The 24,846-nt window shown below is 36.3% G+C and overlaps 1 protein-coding gene across 3 annotated transcripts in view; it reads right to left on the bottom strand.

Moving 5' to 3' along the window:
• DCX-EMAP (Doublecortin-domain-containing echinoderm-microtubule-associated protein) overlaps window positions 1-24,846 on the bottom strand; it is a 386,324-nt gene that overhangs the window by 221,175 nt on the left and 140,303 nt on the right. For all 3 annotated transcript variants that reach the window (XM_081740217.1, XM_081740218.1, XM_081740219.1), the window contains exon 3: window positions 23,650-23,766. In XM_081740217.1, coding sequence (XP_081596343.1) covers window positions 23,650-23,766 — 117 coding nt within the window. The remainder of the gene's footprint in view (window positions 1-23,649; window positions 23,767-24,846) is intronic.

Below are 24,846 nucleotides of genomic sequence, written 5' to 3'. Positions count from 1 at the left end.
TGTTTCATCAAACTTAGAGGTATCCATATCGAGTGGATTCTATTTTAATGAACTGCATGGGCAAATTCTTTATCAACACTCAGCCCCACTTTTTTTTAATGTAAGTTTTGAATTTCCGCAGGCTATTCCTGCTTCATCTATGTTTAAAGATTTACATTGTGCCGATAATTCCTCTTACCCGATACAGACGTGTAGTCTAGCCTCATCTTTGGATGCCCTACATTCTCACCTAGCAAATAACTTGTTGACTATCAACGAACCGTATAGGCATAAGGAAGGTTCTCGTTCTAAACGTGCTTTATTAGGATTTGTAGGAAATCTTTTCTCCTATTGTTGTGGTGTAGCTACGCAAGGTCAATTATCATCCTATCAGAAAAAGCAGGATAAATTGGAAGAAACTGTTTTACAGCTTCGTCAGCAATTATTAGATAATTCTATTTATATTCATAATGCTTCTACGGAACTCTTAAAATTTCAATCAAAATTAGGCCAGAATTTTCAAAAGATGGAAGTATTTTCGAAAACGCTACTTGACCAATCCAAAATTTTAGCTAAATCATTGCAAAGCCTTTCTGATAGAAATCAACTTCAACTTTTTTCGCTTTTGGGCGAGATATATCAATTAGCTATGCATATTTTAAAGATGGTAGAATTACAAAAATATGAAACAGCTGTTCAAAGTTGCCGCTTGGGAAAATTAGACCCAACTTTAGTTCCCTACGATGTGTTGGAAGCCCAGTTACGTTTATTGGAAGAATCTTTGTTTACCCATCGAATGGTACTTGCGATACCGTCTTCTGATATTGATGTGTATTACTCTGTGAAATTATTATCCTGCACAATCACTGATACTTACATTTATGCTCAACTTAAAGTACCTCTTAGAGAACGTGACATTTTGTTTAAGTTGTATTCTGTTAAAGCGATACCTTTCGGCTACCACAATCAGACTTGCTCTATTAACTTGGAACCAAGTTATGTTGTGTTTCAATCACAAGTTTTGGCCCTACCTTTAGTTGGTTCGGACTTGCTATATTGTAATCTCCAAGTTTCTAACTTGTGCAAAATTCCTTCTCATATAGCTGTATCCTCACAGTTAGCACGTTGCATATTTAATGGGTTTTTCGGAACTACAGTTCATGACATTATTTCTACGTGTTCATATGTATGCCGAGATAATACGCAGTCTCAACTTTTGGAATTGAAACCACACACGTATGTTCTTACTCACCCACCTTCTACTGTACAATTGATTACTGGTGCTAATACAACTTTAATGGACATTTCAGAAAAAGCAAGATTTGGTTCTCTTTTGATTTTGCTACCTTGCAACATGCTTTTAAAAGTAAACGCCCACCTGTTTGCTAAAGCTGTATTCCCATGTTTTCAACCTAATGCTGTTTCCCCAACAGTTCTCCATTTGTTCCCTGCATTTCTCGCTTCTAATAATTTTATTCATTTAAATCAACGATTTAAGTCTCATGAAGTTTTTAACTCCTCAAATTTATTGAACCTTAATTGGAGATTTTCTGTGCCCCATTTAAACATTTCAAGTTATTCTGTGGCTCCTATTGTACCTTATAAGCCTATATATTATAGAGAAAATTTTATTCCAATTTTCCTTATGATATGGAATGTTATTTTGTCTATCGCGGTAGCTTATCTATTAAATCGTCAAGGATTTTTCTTATGTGCATTGTGCTTTCGTAGTGCAAGAGCTGAAAATATTTCATTGGATCAAGACGTTTTATGGATTGTAGTCCACATTATTGAGATTACTTTACTTTTATTGGCCCTTTTCTTACTGTTTAAGCTGTACAAACGACGTGTTGTTGTTCGAAGAAACCCTCACCTTGTTCGTGCTTCAAGCTTGCCACCCCCTCCTCCCCCTGCTACTTCTAACACCGAAAATGCACGATCATCTTCCAATATTCCTATGTCTGTGTCATATTTGAATGATTATACTACGTATTATTGATCGGTTTTAACATTTTGCTTTTATTTATTATAGTTCAATCTATTTTATTGTTTTTTGTTGATTATTTAATTCACTCTTATGCATATGTGGATTTTACTATGTATATTTTATATTTTGTGGTGGATTTTAAGGAATTATATATATAAATGTACATATATGCATATATTTTATTTATTTTTTTTGCACTATATTTTGCGTTTAAAAGAAAAAGGAGGAAAGAATAACAAAAGTTAGTGAAAATTATTATGAAGTATTGAATTTAGTAACTTTTATGACCTATGACGACATTGTATTGTTTCGTTGACGGACAATTTTGGATTTTGTTCCACGTATACTAGTTTGCTACCAGAAAAGTGAAGAAATACCTTAAGAACAATTCTACGGAACTAATACTTTATTATAGTTAATGTGAAACTTAGTATGGTGAATATATTATTTTGCGACGAAGAAGTTAGTTAGTTGTGTTATTTACATGGACAATATTTACAACTGTGTTAAAATATGATATTTGCTACAGACAGTAAGTGAACGATTAATGATTCTACAGGACGATTACAAATTGAGTGAATCTACGGAAATATACAAATATTTATGTTTTTGGTGGTTTTGGTGTATACTTTTTGGGGAACAAAATAACTAATTTATTTACGCACTGTTTATATGTGAATATAAAATTTGTGTTATACAACATAACCTTTCAATTTGGATTTCGCCATCCTCGAGATAAAATCTACTACTTGGATAATGATATACTGGACATTGTGTTTGGACTACTACGATATGTTTTCTTCGATTTTACGCTACCTTCTGTTAACAGTGATATTATGGATGCAGAATTTGAATTTGTTCCCAGCATTTTGCAGAAAAATGGATGTATTTTTTTTTATTTTACGGACAGTTTGCTGATTATTTTACGCTGGTATTTCCTGGACTACAAGCTTATAAACTACAGTTATTATCACATATTGCTACAGTTCTTCGAATTAGTCCGTGTTTAGTTAGATATAGCAGTGGTAATGGTCTTTCGTTCTACTCTCTCCACCCTCACAAGCGAGCCCAGGTCGCTATAAACCTGTATTCTTCGGTCACTTGAGACTTAAAACACCTCAAGTTTTTCTTTTTCGAGGATTGAGAGTTGAAACCCTTTCACAGTTTTTTTTATTCCCCTCCCCCATCTTCTATCTTCTTTGGTTAGCTAGTTAGCCCGTACACCAAATTAGAGTGATTTTCTTCAATTAGAGTTTTTTTTTTTAAATATGCTTAATATATTTTACATTCTCTTTGCACTATTTACTTCCTTGCATAATATAACATCCCTCCCTCCCTACTGTTTAGTGCTAGGACCATTTGCACTTTAAGATTTACCTTTCCCCTGTTGTTTTCAGTTTTACTTTGCTGATTGTCACTTGATTTCCCTTTATTCTTTTCTCAATGCATTTAAATATAAATATATTTTAAATTACAACCTATATTATAGCGTGTTTACTTTTATCGAAGTGTGCTTTCTCATCTCCTTGCACTTAAACTATTTTTTTTATTGTACTAGGTTTAATTTAAAAATTTATGTTTTTGATATCATTTCTATAAAAATTAATATATATATACATATACTACTGTTTTTTTTACTTACCATATCTTAATCATTTATAATAAATTTGCAACAACTTATTTCCACTCATTATATTTTTTCTTTATTTTCTTCCTCCATGCTGATGCCAAGTGTACTCCCAGGTAGTTGTGAATCATCTTGCTTGACTCTGCGAGTCTTCGATTCGTTACTGATTCATACTAACCAGTTCCTTTGGAGTCGGAAGATTGCATTATCGAACGACCGATTCCTTCTACAAGATGCCAGCGCCATTGTTTCTGGGTTTGTACACTTATCGTGATTACCTGTATTAAGATGCCATCTACAGGTTATTTTTGGTATTACGATCTCATCTTGTGTTTATTTTGGATATCAGTTATTTAAAAATTCGTTTAGTTTTTTTCAGATTCCATGTTTTTCGTCCAGACTCTGCGATTTTCTCGATTCATGGACTAAAAACATTATTTTGGGGGCGGCCATGTTACATGATGAGAGATATGGTTCCGGAAGTCCGTCGTTCGATTCTTGTGGATGTCACATTTATTTTTTTTTCTTTCCTTCAAGAATATTTGAAATGTAGCCTCAAGCTTCTTTGAAGCAATTTGTAATACTTTTCTGGTTCATTAAACTAGATGCAATGGCAGAAGTCCTTTACCCTGCACATGTCTACACCTTATTCCTTGTCCTGCCTTTTTTCCCCTTACTTGCTACTTTTCACATTTCACTTCGAGTCATATGTCAGCTATATTTTGTTTTGTCACTTTGTTGAGTCAATATTCTGAAATTGACTAACATGCCAGGTAATGCTCTTTTTACTGAGTGAAGTGATTTATATCCGCAAACATAAACATTATTTATTGTGGAAATACTTATTTTCTACGTTATCAGCTATATTGGTGAGTTCACATTGGACGATGTCACCTCCTGTGAGGTTGATTGAGGGTAATGTTTGTGGTACTGAACTTTGGAGGTTTTTGTCCTAAACCTTCTAGAACTTTCTATTTTACGTCAAGACAACGTGATTGTGGGTGTTCCCGAACATTTAAGTTTTGTTGCCTTTTATGGAGAGAAGAAGAAAAGGGGTTGGGTTTTGTAAAACCAGCCTTTGAATAAAACCACGAACACCGAGTTTATCGAGGAAGTGGGAGTAAGATTTTGACGGAGAAAACATCGTTAAACGACACGTCATGGAGACACTTCGATACTTGAAGGTATTGTAATTAGCTGACATATTGAAGGAACTTTATATTTAAAACCACTGCAATTCTTCAAGACCTAACATTCTAGTCTACCTACCCAAATTCTGCTGCATCTTTTGAAATATGTATTTTGTGTATTTCATTTATTATTACAACATTAACCCTGTTAAAGCTACATCCAAAATTTAGTATCTTTTGCATTACATAAAAGAATTATACAATTTAATTATTCATGTTCCCAGCTTTTCATAAAAGCTGGTGGTGGAGACAACATCCCCAATCTGTTGGGCAACCTTTTTCTTACTGTATTAGGTTGCCTTCAGTGCATTCCTACTCTATGTACGGTGATGCAACAATACGTTACTGTATAAACCACTCATGCTATTACGATCTTTATTTTCAAACACTGAAAAGCACTTTAGCACATTATTAGAAGGAAACCTTCTTTCCACTTCGTCTACTAAACCGTGGATTACCTGCCCTCTTATTTGATCAAACTCACTATCATCACTCCCTGTATCAGATGCTTGTCTGCAGTGCACTAAATACTTGCAAAGACTTTGGTAGACATCATCTTTCATACGCATTTCTCTCAGAGCATGGATCGTAGGTTCAATTTTTTCTCTATTTCATTGTACGAAACTGCTTCCTTTTGCATCGATTTACTAATATTAAAAGAAAACCGAGCAATACAATGTTCTTTTTCCACCGAGTTTTTTTTAATACCACTCAGTTTAAAACTGTCTGTTGAAATGGTCATTATTTTCACACTCCAAGAGTAGGAATTGCATTATACAAGAAAAATATGTAAAAGCTGCCAATAATGCATCCTTCTCATTTGAAATCCAACGCATATAAAACAATCGTTTAATTTTCAGCAGTCCTGCGGCATCTGTGACTCGCGATACTTTTAAGTTTTGCAGCTGTAGATGACTTATTGAACACCTTGTAAAGTTCGCCTAACAAACGTTCAAAGTTGTGAACAGCATTTACAACACCAAAAGCTCTTTCAGAAACAAGATCCATTCGATATGCCATGCAGTGTACGCTAATTAGTCACGGGTTGACTTTTCTTCTAATTTGAGCAGCAACACCTTCGTTCCTCCCAGTAAACACTGTATCCCCGTCCGAACTAAATCCAACAAGTTTTTCTTTAAGATTAAAAATATCTATGCCATCTTCGGAAAATGAATGAATAATTTTCTCTTCAAGGGATTTTGCATCGGCATTTTCTACAGGCACTAATTTATAAAAACGACAACAAGGTTTATTTTCTTCGTCCACTTATGTTACATATAACAGCAAGTGCTTATCCGCAAACCTGTCTGTAGATTCGCCCACTGAAATTGAAAAACAACCTGTTTGTTTGAGAAATTTTACCAATTGTGCACGCAATTAGTACGCTAGAGAATGAAGGTCTTCATCTCGACAATAACCGAACAACCGAAAAAGTTAAACACCTGATCTTTTTACAAATAAATTATGTTTTTTAAAACAGCATGCCTTTAAAATTATTGTTTGAAAATTTTCATTATAGACCTACTTATATTTTCCTATTGTGTCCCCCTTACAGATTTTGGTGAGGGGGAAACGCAAGTGTAAAATTTTTGGTGGGGGGGAAATCCCTCCCGCCCCCCGGGATTTCGCACCCTGGTTGTGTCCATTAAGACTTTTTCTCAGGATTACAATATCTACAGCATATCACGGTTTCTGTCATTTTGACTGAAATCCAGAATATCAGTATATTCGGCTCGGCTGCTTTAAAAAAAAAGTGACATTGTAGTGGCCAAATGGTCAGTGATTAGTGGTTGTACCCATTAAGACCTTTTCTCAGAATCAGAATATCTACAATATATATCACAGTTTCAGTTATTTTCGCCGAAATACAGAACATCACTATCTTCGGTTGGTATCAGAAAAGTAGCCTTGAAGTGGCCAAACAGTCAATAAGCGGTAGTTGTGACAATTAAGGCTTTTTCTCAGGATCACAATATCTACAACATATCATAGCTTCAAGCAATTCCACCGAAATCCAATTTCCGTGAGAATTGTACGGAGTTCTTTGTCATTTCGAAGGGGGCCATTGTCCCCTACAACCCTTTTCTTGCAAAAACGGCTAAATCCGTATTTCCTACTTTGAAGTCATCTTTGCGTCGGCAGAGTTTCGTTTCTTTAATATGGCCCGTTTAATCAGGGGGACCCTTTATTCTAAAGGGGCCCTTTGCCCCCTCAACCTATTTTCCGAAAGGAGCAAATAATACGGGTCGATTTATTTTCGGTCTAGTATATGTGTGCCAAGTTTGAAGAAAATCGGATGAAGAGAAACCCTTGTGAACCTATCTCCTTTACACTTCCACTTTTTTTTTTTTACTTGACGGGTTTTTGCCCCAAAGTCTTCAATTGTCTCTACTTATGATACGGATAGATATTAATTAGGACTCGAGATAGATATTAATCAAGTTTGATTGTTATTCCTGACTACTTCTTTCCTCACTCTATCAGTTTTATCCTTCTTATTGTAAATCAAAATAATAAATATCCAATGAAACATGAAATAAAATTTGTTGAGAAATACAAGTGATCATCAAAGAAGATAAAATATCTGAAAAAAAAAATACAACCTGCTTGATCAATACATCGTGGGGTCACTATTAGCCTAGATAACAACTTTAATTTGCCTCTAATGTAAGTCAGGCATATAATCAAAGAGGATTTTCAGAGGCATATTGTATCATTCCTTATACAGGGAAGCATACAGTTCAGTCAGCGAAAATGCAGGAGAATATCTGTTCCGGTGTCACAGGGATTTTTTACCCCCGGAAAGTTTTACCCCCTGGAAAATTTTACCCCCTGGAAATCTTTACCCCCTTGTCGGTTTCTGGTAACTTCAAAGGAAAAGTCAAAAGTCACATCAAAAATTCATATAATTGAATGTGATCTCTCAGTGTATGCACTCACTTTGGTCAAGATGGCTTTAAATCCGAAGATTTGGTAGGGGGGTAAATATTTCCTAGGAAATTATTACCTCCCTATCGGTTATTGGTTACTTCAAAGACAAACTCAAATGTTACATTATAAATTGATACCACTCTGTAGTATCTCTTAACAGACACAGTCACTTTGGCCAAGATGGCTTTAAATCCGAAGATTTGGTAGGGGGGTAAAAATTTCCTAGGAAATTATTACCTCCCCTGTCGGCTATTGATTACTTCAAAGACAAACTCAAATGTTATATTACAAATTGATACCACTCTGTAGTATCTCTTAACAGACACAGTCACTTTAGCCAAGATGCGTTTAAATCCGAAGATTTGGTAGGGGGTAAAAATTTCCTAGGAAATTATTACCTCCCTGTCGGCTATTGATTACTTCAAAGACAAACTCAAGTGTTATATTATAAATTGATACCACTAAGTAGCATCTCTTAACAGACACAGTCACTTTGGCCAAGATGGCTTTAAATCCGAAGATTTGGTAGGGGGGTAAAAATTTCCTAGGAAATTATTACCTCCCTGTCGGCTATTGATTACTTCAAAGACAAACTCAAATGTTATATTATAAATTGATACCACTCTGTAGTATCTGTTAACAGACACAGTCACGTTGGCCAAGATGGCTTTAAATCCGAAGATTTGGTAGGGGGGTAAAAATTTCCTAGGAAATTATTACCTCCCTGTCGGTTATTGATTACTTCAAAGACAAACTCAAATGTTATATTATAAATTGATACCACCCTGTAGTATCTCTTAACAGACACAGTCACTTTAGCCAAGATGGCTTTAAATGCGAAGATTTGGTAGGGGGGTAAAAATTTCCTAGGAAATTATTACCTCCCTGTCGGTTATTGATTACTTCAAAGACAAACTCAAATGTTATATTATAAATTGATACCACTCTGTAGTATCTCTTAACAGAAACAGTCACTTTAGCCAAGATGGCCTTAAATCCGAAGATTTGGTAGGGGGGTAAAAATTTCCTAGGAAATTATTACCTCCCTGTCGGTTATTGATTACTTCAAAGACAAATACAAATGTTATATTATAAATTGATATCACTCTGTAGTATCTCTTAACAGAAACAGTCACTTTAGCCAAGATGGCTTTAAATGCGAAGATTTGGTAGGGGGGTAAAATTTCCTAGGAAATTATTACCTCCCTGTCGGCTATTCATTACTTCAAAGACAAACTCAAATGTTATATTATAAATTGATACCACTCTGTAGTATCTTTTAACAGACACATTCACTTTAGCCATGATGGCTTTAAATGCAAAGATTTGGTAGGGGGTAAAAATTTCCTAGGAAATTATTACCTCCCTGTCGGCTATTGATTACTTCAAAGACAAATACAAATGTTATATTATAAATTGATACCACCCTGTAGTATCTCTTAACAGACACAGTCACTTTAGCCAAGATGGCTTTAAATGCGAAGATTTGGTAGGGGGGTAAAAATTTCCTAGGAAATTAGTACCTCCCTGTCGGTTATTGATTACTTCAAAGACAAACACAAATGTTATATTATAAATTGATACCACTCTGTAGTATCTCTTAACAGACACAGTCACTTTAGCCAAGATGGCTTTAAATCCGAAGATTTGGTAGGGGGGTAAAAATTTCCTAGGAAATTAGTACCTCCCTGTCGGTTATTGGTTACTTCAAAGACAAACACAAATGTTATATTATAAATTGATACCACTCTGTAGTATCTCTTAACAGAAACAGTCACTTTAGCCAAGATGGCTTTAAATCCGAAGATTTGGTAGGGGGGTAAAAATTTCCTGGGAAATTATTACCTCCCTGTCGGTTATTGATTACTTCAAAGACAAACTCAAATGTTATATTATAAATTGATACCACTCTGTAGTATCTCTTAACAGACACAGTCACTTTAGCCAAGATGGCTTTAAATCCGAAGATTTGGTAGGGGGGTAAAAATTTCCTAGGAAATTAGTACCTGTCTGTCGGTTATTGATTACTTCAAAGACAAACACAAATGTTATATTATAAATTGATACCACTCTGTAGTATCTCTTAACAGAAACAGTCACTTTAGCCAAGATGGCCTTAAATCCGAAGATTTGGTAGGGGGGTAAAAATTTCCTAGGAAATTATTACCTCCCTGTCGGCTATTGATTACTTCAAAGACAAACTCAAATGTTATATTATAAATTGATACCACTCTGTAGTATCTCTTAACAGACACAGTCACGTTGGCCAAGATGGCTTTAAATCCGAAGATTTGGTAGGGGGGTAAAAATTTCCTAGGAAATTATTACCTCCCTGTCGGTTATTGATTACTTCAAAGACAAACTCAAATGTTATACTATAAATTGATACCACTCTGTAGTATCTCTTAACAGACACAGTCACTTTAGCCAAGATGGCTTTAAATGCGAAGATTTGGTAGGGGGGTAAAAATTTCCTAGGAAATTATTACCTCCCTGTCGGTTATTGATTACTTCAAAGACAAACTCAAATGTTATATTATAAATTGATACCACTCTGTAGTATCTGTTAACAGACACAGTCACGTTGGCCAAGATGGCTTTAAATCCGAAGATTTGGTAGGGGGGTAAAAATTTCCTAGGAAATTATTACCTCCCTGTCGGTTATTGATTACTTCAAAGACAAACTCAAATGTTATATTATAAATTGATACCACTCTGTAGTATCTCTTAACAGACACAGTCACGTTGGCCAAGATGGCTTTAAATCCGAAGATTTGGTAGGGGGGTAAAAATTTCCTAGGAAATTATTACCTCCCTGTCGGTTATTGATTACTTCAAAGACAAACACAAATGTTATATTATAAATTGATACCACTCTGTAGTATCTCTTAGCAGAAACAGTCACTTTAGCCAAGATGGCTTTAAATCCGAAGATTTGGTAGGGGGGTAAAAATTTCCTAGGAAATTATTACCTCCCTGTCGGTTATTGATTACTTCAAAGACAAACTCAAATGTTATATTATAAATTGATACCACTCTGTAGTATCTCTTAACAGACACAGTCACTTTAGCCAAGATGGCTTTAAATGCGAAGATTTGGTAGGGGGGTAAAAATTTCCTAGGAAATTAGTACCTCCCTGTCGGCTATTGATTACTTCAAAGACAAATACAAATGTTATATTATAAATTGATACCACTCTGTAGTATCTCTTAACAGACACAGTCACTTTGCCCAAGATGGCTTTAAATCCGAAGATTTGGTAGGGGGGTAAAAATTTCCTAGGAAATTATTACCTCCCTGTCGGCTATTGATTACTTCAAAGACAAACTCAAATGTTATATTATAAATTGATACCACTCTGTAGTATCTCTTAACAGACACAGTCACTTTGCCCAAGATGGCTTTAAATCCGAAGATTTGGAAGGGGAGTAAAAATTTCCTAGGAAATTATACCCACATGTCGGTTTTTGATTACTCCAAAGTAGTGCTCTTAAACGCGTCTCGGGTCGGGTTACGGGTCTGGTCGGATCAGGTCAACTCAGGTCGGTTTGTGGGGTGGGGTCAGTCGGGTCAGCAAGGGTCGCGTTGTCGGGTTAGTCTACTCGGGTCGAGTCAGTCGGGTCAGCTCGGGTCGGGTTGTCGGGTCGGGTCAATCGGGTCAAGTCGGATCGGGTTATCGGGTCGGGTCAATCTGGTCAGCTTGTGTCGGGTTGTCGGATCGGGTCAATCGGGTCAGTTCACTTTGGTCAACTGAGTTTAGGTTGAACTTAAACTCGGCTGGAGTCGAAAACTGCTGTTTTTTACTAGCTGCCTAATTGAAAATAGCAATTTTCTATTGATTTTATAGAAACCATAAATCTATTTTGAACACTTGAAGCTAGTACTTTTATGGTAAATGCTTATTTTTGTAATTGTGTGTACTTTAATTTTTAAATATGGAAGATTGATTTTTCCAATCGACTGTAATATTAATATCTACGCCAATATGGAGTCTGGATTTAGAACAAAACTAGAAGTTGTTTAAGTAAGGCCAAAAGAAAGATTGGATATGGACGACCAAGCCCAAGCAGGGCTGCGGTGGCTCAGTGGTAGAGAATTCATCTCTGGTGCATAGTGTCCATGGTTCGATCCCAGCTTGTGCTAAGTAGGCTTTGGGGTGGAGAAACGCTGTGTAGTGGGTTTTCTCGGGATTCTCCTGTTTCCTCCCACTTTCTTCATTGCACCGTTTCATTCATTTCTCATGGTCACCATATCCCTTAGCCTCGGTGCAGAATCGAGGGACCTTAAACTGAATATTTCATTTTATTTCACCAAGCCCAAGGACATCGATACAAGAGCAAGATAAAGATTGGATATGCAAGACGAATTGCATAGTAATCTTGCTCTTGGCCTTCTTTTGGTGATCACCAAGTAGCGATGAGCGTATTTTCTTGCTTTCCGTATAGTATGAAAGACCATAATCAAAATCACACTTGGTCTTCATTTGTACCGATGAGGCGAGCATTCTTGGCTCTTATATAGCATGAAAGACCACCAAGACTACGAAATGCAGGACCAATACTTGACTGCAAGACAAAGAATAAGACGCAGTATTGATGACCAAGACCCAGGGAGCGAATCGTTTGAATTTTATTTGTAGGGCTGAAAGTGATGAAATAAAATTAGTACTTTATAATTAAATATCATACTGTATTTTTAAATTTTAAATTACAAAATTCATTTTATGTATCTTGTTACGTGCAACTATATATACTGTAAAATATGTTTTAATTACCGAGAAAGAAAAATCAAAGTAGCACGGGTCCCGGAATCATAAGAACCTATTTTGGAATGAAACTTGAAGGGTTGGAAAAAATCACAGGTGTTCTCCTGTTTCCTCAACCCTTATCAGTGTAATTAAACGATTTCCTTTTGTCTCCGCCAAGAGACTCTTGCTACTGCATTCCGAGAAGACCCCCTGCCGTCCGAGCAGGTGAGAACACTGACCTTGAAGAAAATTTTCGTCACATAGAATTAAAGCAAGAAAAAAAATAATTTTTTCCCACGTCGGACGTTGTTAATAGTTATAAAAAGAAATAACCAAACCTCAAAAGTGCCAAATATTCATTAAAATGTATATACAAATCCCCCGTTCGATCTAGCTAGTGGTTAACGTGTAAGACTTCGGTACACGTGGTCCGGGCTTAATTCCCAATGTGAGTGCATTTTGGCGTTCACCCAGTGTCGTGACAATAGTGCTCTCAAACAGATCGGGTTAACCCGACGCGACGCGTGACCCGACCCGACCCGACTCGGATCGGGTGAGCTCGGGTCGGGTTACGGATCTGGTTGGGTTGGGTTGTCGGGTCAGGTCAATGAGGTCGGATCACGGTTCGGGTCAGTCGAGTCTGGTCAGTCAATTCGGGTCACGGTTCGGGTCGGGTCGGTCTTCAACCCGACCCGACCCGACCCGACCCGTTGAGAGCACTACTCTAAAGACATCAAATGTTACATTATAAATTATTACCATTATGTGTTGTTCGTTAACGGAGGCATTCACTTTGGTCAATATGACTTTATGTCCGAAAATTTGATAGTGGGTAATATTTTCCTGAGATATTTATACCGCCTGTCGGTTATTTGTTTACTTCAAAGATAGTATCAAATATTATATTATAAATTGATGCTACTCCGTGTTATTTCTTAACAGACGCAATCATTCTGGTCAAGATTGCTTTATGTCCGAAAATTTGGCTTCATGACCAAAAACTTGATAGTCGGTATTGTTTTCCTAGGAAATAATTGCTTTTCATGTTTTGCACGTGATTTGCTGTCTGACGAGGGTGTCTTAAGAAAAAAATGAAATGAAATCTATTAGTTTTACGTCCTACGGCTATGCCGGTTAGGATAAAGGAGACAGTGATTATGAGAAATGAATGAAATGGTGGAACGAAGAAAGTGGGATTAAACGGTAGAACCCCGAGAATGCCCACAAGTACGGTGTTTGTCCACCATAAACTCCACACGGCGCGAGCTGGGATCGAACCAGTGATCCCAAGCACCAGAGGTGAACACTCTACCACTGAGCCACCGCGCCCCCAGGTGTCTTAAGATGGTTGCAGTGTCAAAGTGGTAATTTCTATTAATTGTTTTCTTATTATATCAATGAAATTTGTATAAGTTGCTCTTCAAGAGGAACAATTCAAATCTTACATATTAGCGGCCTAGTATAAAAGGAGGAAGAAACTTTCCTCCGAAACACTGCACTGTTAAAAAATATTTCATAGTTTCGTTCGTGAAAGCAGCTCTTGACTTGTTCTACTAGTAGTCGAGATTTAAGGATTTAGTAGCATCGAAAGGAAAATATTGATTTTGAAACTCGATTTTACTCTTTTGACAGTGTGGAACACGTAGGAAGAAAAATATATAGAGAATAAACAATCTTTTGAAACAAAGGTAAGTAAATCTAACTTTAAATTTTGTTATTTGCAACTGAGAAAGCAGACTTTGATTCCAAAATATAACCTAGTTTGCAGTGTAAAATATTAGATATTAGTTGCCTTATAATCTTGATAACTACTATTACACAGTTTATAACATAAATGATTGTAAACATAAAACACATCTTTCAATTAAAAACAACGTTGTTGCAATTTATTCCTCTCTCTGTCCCTATATACACATGGTAGACAATTTATCGTGATCATCCGCTATAACGGGTTTAGACAGAAATTCACAAGTGTTGCCAACCAAATATAAATTTATATTTTTTCAAATGGCACTACGTCAGTTTATTACACATTTCTAACCATGTTAAATGTAAACTTAAAATACTACTTTTATTAATCAGTGTTACAAGTTAAAGATATTATGGTATCACAAACATCCGAAGTTTGGAAGCCTCTAACGCAGACACAGCACAACAGAGATGCACAGGATAATGTAGTTCGAAAGAACTTTAGCGCTGAATATCATGGTCATGGTATGACATTTTTCGAATGAATAGAAACGAAGTTACAGGGGTTGAAAATTTGTATTTTTTGAAAGTCTTTATTTACAAAAATCTTAAGTAAATATTATATCTAGTTACATGTGTGGTTTGCAAGGAATGTTCAAATTATTTTACCGTTTACAACACTTCGATTTCTCTAACCGTACCGGAGATATAATAAACATTGATAAAGTTGTCAACACTGTTGAAAATGGCGTAGCTAGCTAGTGCGAGCTAGCCACCAGAACAACGTACAAGGCTTGTAAAAAGAAGATTCTCAAGTCGTATGTACAACCGCTGAACTTAGAAACTTAAAGCTTGGTCAGTACATGGGATCTGAGACGTGATATATCACAGAGAATCGATTTTTGGAATTTCAAAGCGGAAGCGAAGAATACGTATGAAAATTATCTTATAAAAACGTGTACATTTTCGGGCTCTATTAAACCCGAGTCATCAAATTTGATATTTCAACATCTCCTTTAAAATAAAAATAAGTTTTAGCTTTCTTTATATATTACCTCCCTATGAACTTTCGAAAATAAAACCATCCTTCATCGTCCCCAAAGTGAGTGCGTCTGTTGACATAAATCGGTATAACATCAATTTATAATGTAAAAATTTGACCTTATCCTTGAAGTAGCACAGAACCAATACAAGAGTATAAGCACCCCTATAAAATTTCTGATATAAAGACATCTTACCGACAATCAGTACGTCTGTTAAGAAATAACAGGGTATAATATCAATTCATAAAATCATATCTTGGCTAAAGTGAATGTGTCTGTTAAGAGATACTACAGAGTGGTAAAAATTTATAATATAACATTTGTGTTTGTCTTTGAAGTAATCAATAGCCGACAGGGAGGTAATAATTTCCTAGGAAATTTTTACCCCCTACCAAATCTTCGGATTTAAAGCCATCTTGGCCAAAGTGACTGTGTGTGTTAAGAGATACTACTTAGTGGTATCAATTAATAATATAACATTTGTATTTGTCTTTGAAGCAATCAATAGCCGACAGGGAGGTAATAATTTCCTAGGAAATTTTTACCCCCCTACCAAATCTTCGGATATAAAGCCATCTTGGCTAAAGTGACTATGTCTGTTAAGAGATACTACAGAGTGGTAACAATTTATAATGTAACATTTGAGTTTGTCTTTGAAGTAGTCAATAACCGACAGGGAGGTAATAATTTCCTAGGAAATTTTTACCCCCCTACCAAAACTTCGGATTTAAAGCCATCTTGGCCAAAGTGACTGTGTCTGTTAAGAGATACTACAGAGTGGTATCAATTTATAATATAACATTTGAGTTTGTCTTTGAAGTAATCAATAGCCGACAGGGAGGTAATAATTTCCTAGGAAATTTTTACCCCCTACCAAATCTTCGGATTTAAAGCCATCTTGGCCAAAGTGACTGTGTCTGTTAAGAGATACTACAGAGTTGTATCAATTTGTAATATAACATTTGAGTTTGTCTTTGAAGTAATCAATAGCCGACAGGGAGGTAATAATTTCCTAGGAAATTTTTACCCCCCTACCAAATCTTCGGATTTAAAGCCATCTTGGCCAAAGTGACTGTGTCTGTTAAGAGATACTACAGAGTGGTATCAATTTATAATATAACATTTGAGTTTGTCTTTGAAGTAATCAATAACCGACAGGGAGGTAATAATTTCCTAGGAAATTTTTACCCCCCTACCAAATCTTCGGATTTAAAGCCATCTTGGCCAAAGTGACTGTGTCTGTTAAGAGATACTACAGAGTGGTATCAATTTATAAGATAACATTTGAGTTTGTCTTTGAAGTAATCAATAGCCGACAGGGAGGTAATAATTTCCTAGGAAATTTTTACCCCCAACCAAATCTTCGGATTTAAAGCCATCTTGGCCAAAGTGACTGTGTCTGTTAAGAGATACTACAGAGTTGTATCAATTTATAATATAACATTTGAGTTTTTCTTTGAAGTAATCAATAGCCGACAGGGAGGTAATAATTTCCTAGGAAATTTTTACCCCCCTACCAAATCTTCGGATTTAAAGCCATCTTGGCCAAAGTGACTGTGTCTGTTAAGAGATACTACAGAGTGGTATCAATTTGTAATATAACATTTGAGTTTGTCTTTGAAGTAATCAATAACCGACAGGGAGGTAATAATTTCCTAGGAAGTTTTTACCCCCCTACCAAATCTTCGGATTTAAAGCCATCTTGGGTAAAGTGACTGTGTCTGTTAAGAGATACTACCGAGTGGTATCAATTTATAGTAGAACATTTGAGTTTGTCTTTGAAGTAACCAATAGCCGACAGGGAGGTAATAATTTCCTAGGAAATTTTTACCCCCCTACCAAATCTTCGGATTTAAAGCCATCTTGGCCAAAGTGACTGTGTCTGTTAAGAGATACTACAGAGTGGTATCAATTTATAAGATAACATTTGAGTTTGTCTTTGAAGTAATCAATAACCGACAGGGAGGTAATAATTTCCTAGGAAATTTTTACCCCCCTACCAAATCTTCGGATTTAAAGCCATCTTGGCCAAAGTGACTGTGTCTGTTAAGAGATACTACAGAGTGGTATCAATTTATAATATAACATTTGAGTTTGTCTTTGAAGTAATCAATAACCGACAGGGAGGTAATAATTTCCTAGGAAATTTTTACCCCCTACCAAATCTTCGGATTTAAAGCCATCTTGGCCAAAGTGACTGTGTCTGTTAAGAGATACTACAGAGTGGTATCAATTTATAAGATAACATTTGAGTTTGTCTTTGAAGTAATCAATAGCCGACAGGGAGGTAATAATTTCCTAGGAAATTTTTACCCCCCTACCAAATCTTCGGATTTAAAGCCATCTTGGCCAAAGTGACTGTGTCTGCTAAGAGATACTACAGAGTGGTATCAATTTGTAATATAACATTTGAGTTTGTCTTTGAAGTAATCAATAGCCGACAGGGAGGTAATAATTTCCTAGGAAATTTTTACCCCCCTACCAAATCTTCGGATTTAAAGCCATCTTGGCCAAAGTGACTGTGTCTGTTAAGAGATACTACAGAGTGGTATCAATTTATAATATAACATTTGAGTTTGTCTTTGAAGTAATCAATAGCCGACAGGGAGGTAATAATTTCCTAGGAAATTTTTACCCCCCTACCAAATCTTCGGATTTAAAGCCATCTTGGCCAAAGTGACTGTGTCTGTTAAGAGATACTACAGAGTGGTATCAATTTGTAATATAACATTTGAGTTTGTCTTTGAAGTAATCAATAACCGACAGGGAGGTAATAATTTCCTAGGAAATTTTTACCCTTTACCAAATCTTCGGATATAGAGCCATCTTGGCTAAAGTGACTGTGTCTGTTAAGAGATACTACATAGTGGTATCAATTTATGATATAACATTTGAGTTTGTCTTTGAAGTAATCAATAGCCGACAGGGAGGTAATAATTTCCTAGGAAATTTTTACCCCCTACCAAATCTTCGGATTTAAACCCATCTTGGCTAAAGTGACTGTGTCTGTTAAGAGATACTACAGAGTGGTATCAATTTATGATATAACATTTGAGTTTGTCTTTGAAGTAACCAATAGCCGACAGGGAGGTAATAATTTCCTAGGAAATTTTTACCCCCCTACCAAATCTTCGGATATAGAGCCATCTTGGCTAAAGTGACTGTGTCTGTTAAGAGATATTACAGAATGGTATCAATTTATAATGTAACATTTGAGTTTGTCTTTGAAGTAATCAATAGCCGACAGGGAGGTAATAATTTCCTAGGAAATTTTTACCCCCTACCAAATCTTCGGATTTAAAGCCATCTTGGCCAAAGTGACTGTTTCTGTTAAGAGATACTGCAGAATGGTATCAATTTATAATGTAACATTTGAGTTTGTCTTTGGAGTAATCAATAGCCGACAGGGAGGTAATAATTTCCTAGGAAATTTTTACCCCCCTACCAAATCTTCGGATTTAAAGCCATCTTGGCCAAAGTGACTGTGTCTGTTAAGAGATACTACAGAGTGGTATCAATTTATAATATAACATTTGAGTTTGTCTTTGAAGTAATCAATAGCCGACAGGGAGGTAATAATTTCCTAGGAAATTTTTACCCCCTACCAAATCTTCGGATTTAAAGCCATCTTGGCCAAAGTGACTGTGTCTGTTAAGAGATACTACAGAGTGGTATCAATTTATAAGATAACATTTGAGTTTGTCTTTGAAGTAATCAATAGCCGACAGGGAGGTAATAACTTCCTAGGAAATTTTTACCCCCCTACCAAATCTTCGGATATAGAGCCATCTTGGCTAAAGTGACTGTGTCTGTTAAGAGATACTACAGAGTGGTATCAAGTTATAAGATAACATTTGAGTTTGTCTTTGAAGTAATCAATAACCGACAGGGAGGTAATAATTTCCTAGGAAATTTTTACCCCCCTACCAAATCTTCGGATATAGAGCCATCTTGGCTAAAGTGACTGTGTCTGTTAAGAGATACTACAGAGTGGTATCAATTTATAAGATAACATTTGAGTTCGTCTTTGAAGTAATCAATAACCGACAGGGAGGTAATAATTTCCTAGGAAATTTTTACCCCCCTACCAAATCTTCGGATTTGAAGCCATCTTGTCCAAAGTGACTGTTTCTGTTAAGAGATACTACAGAGTGGTATCAATTTATAATATAACATTTGAATTTGTCTTTGAAGTAATCAATAGCCGACAGGGAGGTAATAATTTCCTAGGAAATTTTTACCCCCCTACCAAATCTTCGGATTTAAAGCCATCTTCGCCAAAGTGACTGTGTCTGTTAAGAGATACTACAGAGTGGTATCAATTTGTAATATAACATTTGAGTTTGTCTTTGAAGTAATCAATAGCCGACAGGGAGGTAATAATTTCCTAGGAAATTTTTACCCCCTACCAAATCTTCGGATATAGAGCCATCTTGGCTAAAGTGACTGTGTCTGTTAAGAGATACTACATAGTGGTATCAATTTGTGATAGAACATTTGAGTTTGTCTTTCAAGTAATCAATAACCGACAGGGAGGTAATAATTTCCTAGGAAATTTTTACCCCCCTACCAAATCTTCGGATTTAAAGCCATCTTGGCCAAAGTGACTGTGTCTGTTAAGAGATACTACAGAGTTGTATCAATTTATAATATAACATTTGAGTTTTTCTTTGAAGTAATCAATAGCCGACAGGGAGGTAATAATTTCCTAGGAAATTTTTACCCCCCTACCAAATCTTCGGATATAGAGCCATGTTGGCTAAAGTGACTGTGTCTGTTAAGAGATACTACAGAATGGTATCAATTTATAATGTAACATTTGAGTTTGTCTTTGAAGTAATCAATAACCGACAGGGAGGTAATAATTTCCTAGGAAATTTTTACCCCCCTACCAAATCTTCGGATTTAAAGCCATCTTGGCCAAAGTGACTGTGTCTGTTAAGAGATACTACAGAATGGTATCAATTTATAATGTAACATTTGAGTTTGTCTTTGAAGTAATCAATAGCCGACAGGGAGGTAATAATTTCCTAGGAAATTTTTACCCCCCTACCAAATCTTCGGATTTAAAGCCATCTTGGCCAAAGTGACTGTGTCTGTTAAGAGATACTACAGTGTGGTATCGATTTATAATATAACATTTGAGTTTGTCTTTGAAGTAATCAATAGCCGACAGGGAGGTAATAATTTCCTAGGAAATTTTTACCCCCCTACCAAATCTTCGGATATAGAGCCATCTTGGCTAAAGTGACTGTGTCTGTTAAGAGATACTACAGAATGGTATCAATTTATAATGTAACATTTGAGTTTGTCTTTGAAGTAATCAATAGCCGACAGGGAGGTAATAATTTCCTAGGAAATTTTTACCCCCCTACCAAATCTTCGGATTTAAAGCCATCATGACAAAAGTGAGTGCATACACTGAGAGATCACATTCAATTATATGAATTTTTAATGTGACTTTTGACTTTTCCTTTGAAGTTACCAGAAACCGACAAGGGGGTAAAGATTTCCAGGGGGTAAAATTTTCCAGGGGGTAAAACTTTCCAGGGGTAAAAAATCCCTGTGACACCGGAATATGAGCTTCAGAGCTGACTGAACATAGATGTCCAATAATATTGAGGTCTGGGGATTAAAAAGACCAGGTAAGGTGTTGTAGTTCATCCCTGTGTTCATGAAACTACTCTTTTAATAGCTCCAGAAGTAAGAATTGGCGCATTCTCATCTTTGAAAATTCCGTCATTGGGTGAAAACATCTCGACTACAGGATGCACATGGATATCTACATCATCGCATTGTCGCTGGCAGTAGTACTCTTTTTAGTTTTTTGACCCATGATGATGCTCCAAGGCTAAGGAAGACTTTGATAGTAATAATAATAATAATAATAATAATAATAATAATAATAATAATAATAATAATAATAATAATAATAATAATAATAATAATAATAATAATGATAATATAAAGAAAGAAATGATGAAATGAAGAAAGTGGGAAGTAACGAGAGAACCCTGAGAAAACCACTATACGGTGTTTGTCCACCACTAAATTAACTTGGCGCAAGCTGAGATCGAATCAGGAACCCCACGGTCCGGAGGTGAGCGCTCTAACCTGAGCCACTACGATCTTCTTCACGGGCAGTAGTGAGTCTTTTGAGTGTAATCATAAAATACCAGAAAATTGCGGCCAAACCCATCCCAGAGCTGATGGGGAGTAGACAGTTTGGAGTATAAGCTTGTTTATATGTTTGCCACATATAACAATCCATGTTATTGGAAATGTGTGAAACAAAACTCATAGAACTACATTATGCGTTTCAATGATCGGCGGCCCGTTTGCAGTCTGGCTCAGTTTTCTCCGCGCTAAAGCGTTGTTGGTGGTAATTAGCGGTTTGGAAACTGCAACCTGGCTGCGGATTTTAGGTTATGCAACAGGTCCCGGACTCTGATCGCAATAGGTTGTTCCAGATACTGATTGAGATACGAGGTCTATTTGTCACATTCTCTACATGGTTCTTGATGATAATTCTCTTTAATGCTCGATAATATCTGTTACTGACAAGGCTTCTTTTCCGTCCACAATTTTTCTTCTTCAATTAAGTTTCACCATGAGTTATATAGTTTTGTTATGGGATCATGACCTTGAACAATGTTCCTTGCAAAACACCTAACACACTCGTCACTTTACAGATACTTGCACCATTTTCTGAAACTAAGGCCTGTGACAAACATCTTGGCATTTCAGCTCAACGAATAAAACGCAAGCTCTGGCGTGACGTTGCCAAGTGGTAAAGGGGTGTGGCTATAGGTAAGCAGCCAGACTACAGCGCGATCAGGTGACAGGGGATAGACGTGGATGTGTGCAAAATAAACGTGGCAATACCGCTGGCCTCTCATTTGCTAGTAGCGTTTAAAGGGAACTTGGAGTGCCGCCTTCAAATGCCAAGATGTTTGTCACGCCGTATAAGAAAGCTTTCCCGTTTTATATTACAATCGTCTACTTACTTCAACACACTTCCGCACTACACTGCCTGACATACTACAGACGAGACAATCATCTAATATACCACTAACAATGGCTAGACGCTACCACGCACCCATAGTGTTACCATTTCGCATATCTTACTATGTTGCAAACTATAAATCTTTCTATTATTTTGATAGGGAGCATTTACAGTGAAATATCGTGCAAATGTGGACACTGTATAGATAACGTACATTTTTTTAGAGGGAAATCAGCAGTATGAAAATACACTCCGGTATTATTTTTGTGTCATCTGTTTCGAACTTAGATGTTTCCATACTTCAGCCTATAACTAATGTCTTACTTATATTTATAATCAAATTGTATATATATTTTCTTCCCAATTTCCAAGCCAACTGATCCACCAGAATGCGAATTCTTAACAATTATTCAAACATTTATTTTGCTCTCTTTTTAATTTACTCTAATATGGTTCTTATCTTCCTTATTTGAAGAGTATTTTTTTGTTTCACAAGAAAATTTTCTTAATTTCTTTGTATCTTTTTGTAGTTACTTTTAGCAGCATTTTTATATCACATTTTATATTGGTAATGCACAATGCGCAATACCACAAAAGCCCACAATAGTATTGAATAAGAATAAAAATTATTTATTTATTTACTAGCAGCGTTCACCCCGCTTCGCTGCGGTCACCCCGGAACGCAATAAACTTTGTTACTTAGATAATTTTTACTTTTTCGCTTTCAAGTGATATGATAAAAACCATAGAAGATTGCACTAATGTTAACATTATATCGCCTGTCATTTATGTTAACCCGCCCCGCTTCGCTGCGGTCACCCCAACCCGCCCCGCTTCGCTGCGGTCATCCCGGAACGCAATAAACTTTGTTACTTAGATAATTTTTACTTTTTCGCTTTCAAGTGATTTATAGCGCCTGTCATTTATGTTAACCCGCCGAGTCACAGGGTCATGCGGGTTGCATATAAGTACGTTTATTTTTATATGATGAACTAATAACAAAGGATTTGTACGTATGGACACCTGAATGGTCAATTATCTCAAGACACTGGTAATTGAAAATTAAAGTGATATGATAAAAACCATCTAGGGTCCAAATCCTAACAACCCCCCAAAAATGAAAGAAATCGGTTCAGCCGTATTAGCGTGATGAGCGGACAAAGGATTTTGTGCGTTCTCTTTTATATATATAGATACATATTTCGGGACAATACCCGAATCTGTGGCCTTATCCCATTACGTATGAGGGATAACGTCTCTCGGGGAGGGGGAGGAAAGGAAGCGTCCTGGGACCTGTATTTTAGGTACCACGCCGGCATTTGCATAGTGTGTATGAGGAAAACCTAGAATATTCTCACTCAGGATGGCTGGCCTAAAAAAAAGCTATTACACATTTTAGACTGAGTGTCCCCACCGGGACAAAAGTAAAATAATAAATGAGATACTCACTTCTTGACCGGAGACTGTGTACATTCGCTTCGCCCCTACCATCTTCAGCACCTGTCCGAGGTCTTCGAGAACTTCTTCAAATGGCTGGGTTGTTCTCAAGTTAAGCAGCACTCGACACTGGAATAAAATAATATACATATGTAGAAACACTTACGTTTTCTTCTGTGTAATTAATGTTTTTTTTTTAACAAAGAACAAAACATTTGATTTAGTACTTCAGTGTTGTTAATTTTGGTTTCCAACTTGTTCATTATAAATTTTAAACTTTTGCAGCTTTAATCATGTAAACACTTTTAAATTATAATGAAATCTGTAAGAGCTTAAAATTTACTGTTAAGTGTGGACAGTTAAAAAATAAACCATTTAAGAAACAACGAAGTTGGTCGAAAATAGAAAGAAACCGACTAATCGATAAACTCTTGGGATGTTGAACCTTGAGCTTTCCCTATATACGAAGATGCTCTGGTACTAAACTATAAACGATATTGTTTACTTATTTTACGTATTTGCCGCACTTGACTAATTAGATATGTTAGAGCTCGATGGTTAATTCAATTCACAAATCAGCATCATCTTGCCAAAAGTAAGAGCTCGTAATCTGATGATAACGTTTTGTAAAGTGTCAAATTCAGTAGTTACAAACGTATTGATAATGTATCAGAAGTAATCTCCTTACTATTAAGGTTTCAGTCAAAATGCTTGAATACTTTTAATGTTTAGTATATACATTTTCAGATTTGTGACCTTTCGGTTATGTAAGAACGTCATGTATGAGGGATGATGTCCCTCGGCGACCACACTACTTGGGAAATAAGAAGGAAGCGGCCTGAGAACATTATGTGAGAAATCCCATCATTTGCCTGGTGCGAATAAGAAAAACCTCACTTAGAATAGCTGGCCTGAAAAATCTTTTACACTTTTTCGACCGACTGTCCCCACTCGGAATCAAACCCGAAACCACTCGCACCCAAGTGAGAGCAATAGCGATTACGCCACGCAGGACCACGTATAGGTACATTTTAGGTAAATTGGTGTGTGATCGTGGGGCGCAACCTATTGCACGCGTTCCCCTGAGAAGTATGCGGCTTTCAACTGTCCTCAAAGTTCCTCTGTTTATGCCTGCCAGGTTGGATTGGGTAGAATTTAAAATTGAGGTAAGTGTTACATAATTAAGTGAAAAGAGCCCCGGTTGGGACG

Source organism: Thermobia domestica, chromosome 15 (genome assembly GCF_964235325.1).
Source record: "Thermobia domestica chromosome 15, izTheDome1.hap1.1, whole genome shotgun sequence".
Lineage (NCBI taxonomy): Eukaryota > Metazoa > Arthropoda > Insecta > Zygentoma > Lepismatidae > Thermobia > Thermobia domestica.
This window is presented reverse-complemented; position numbering and strand designations above follow the sequence as displayed.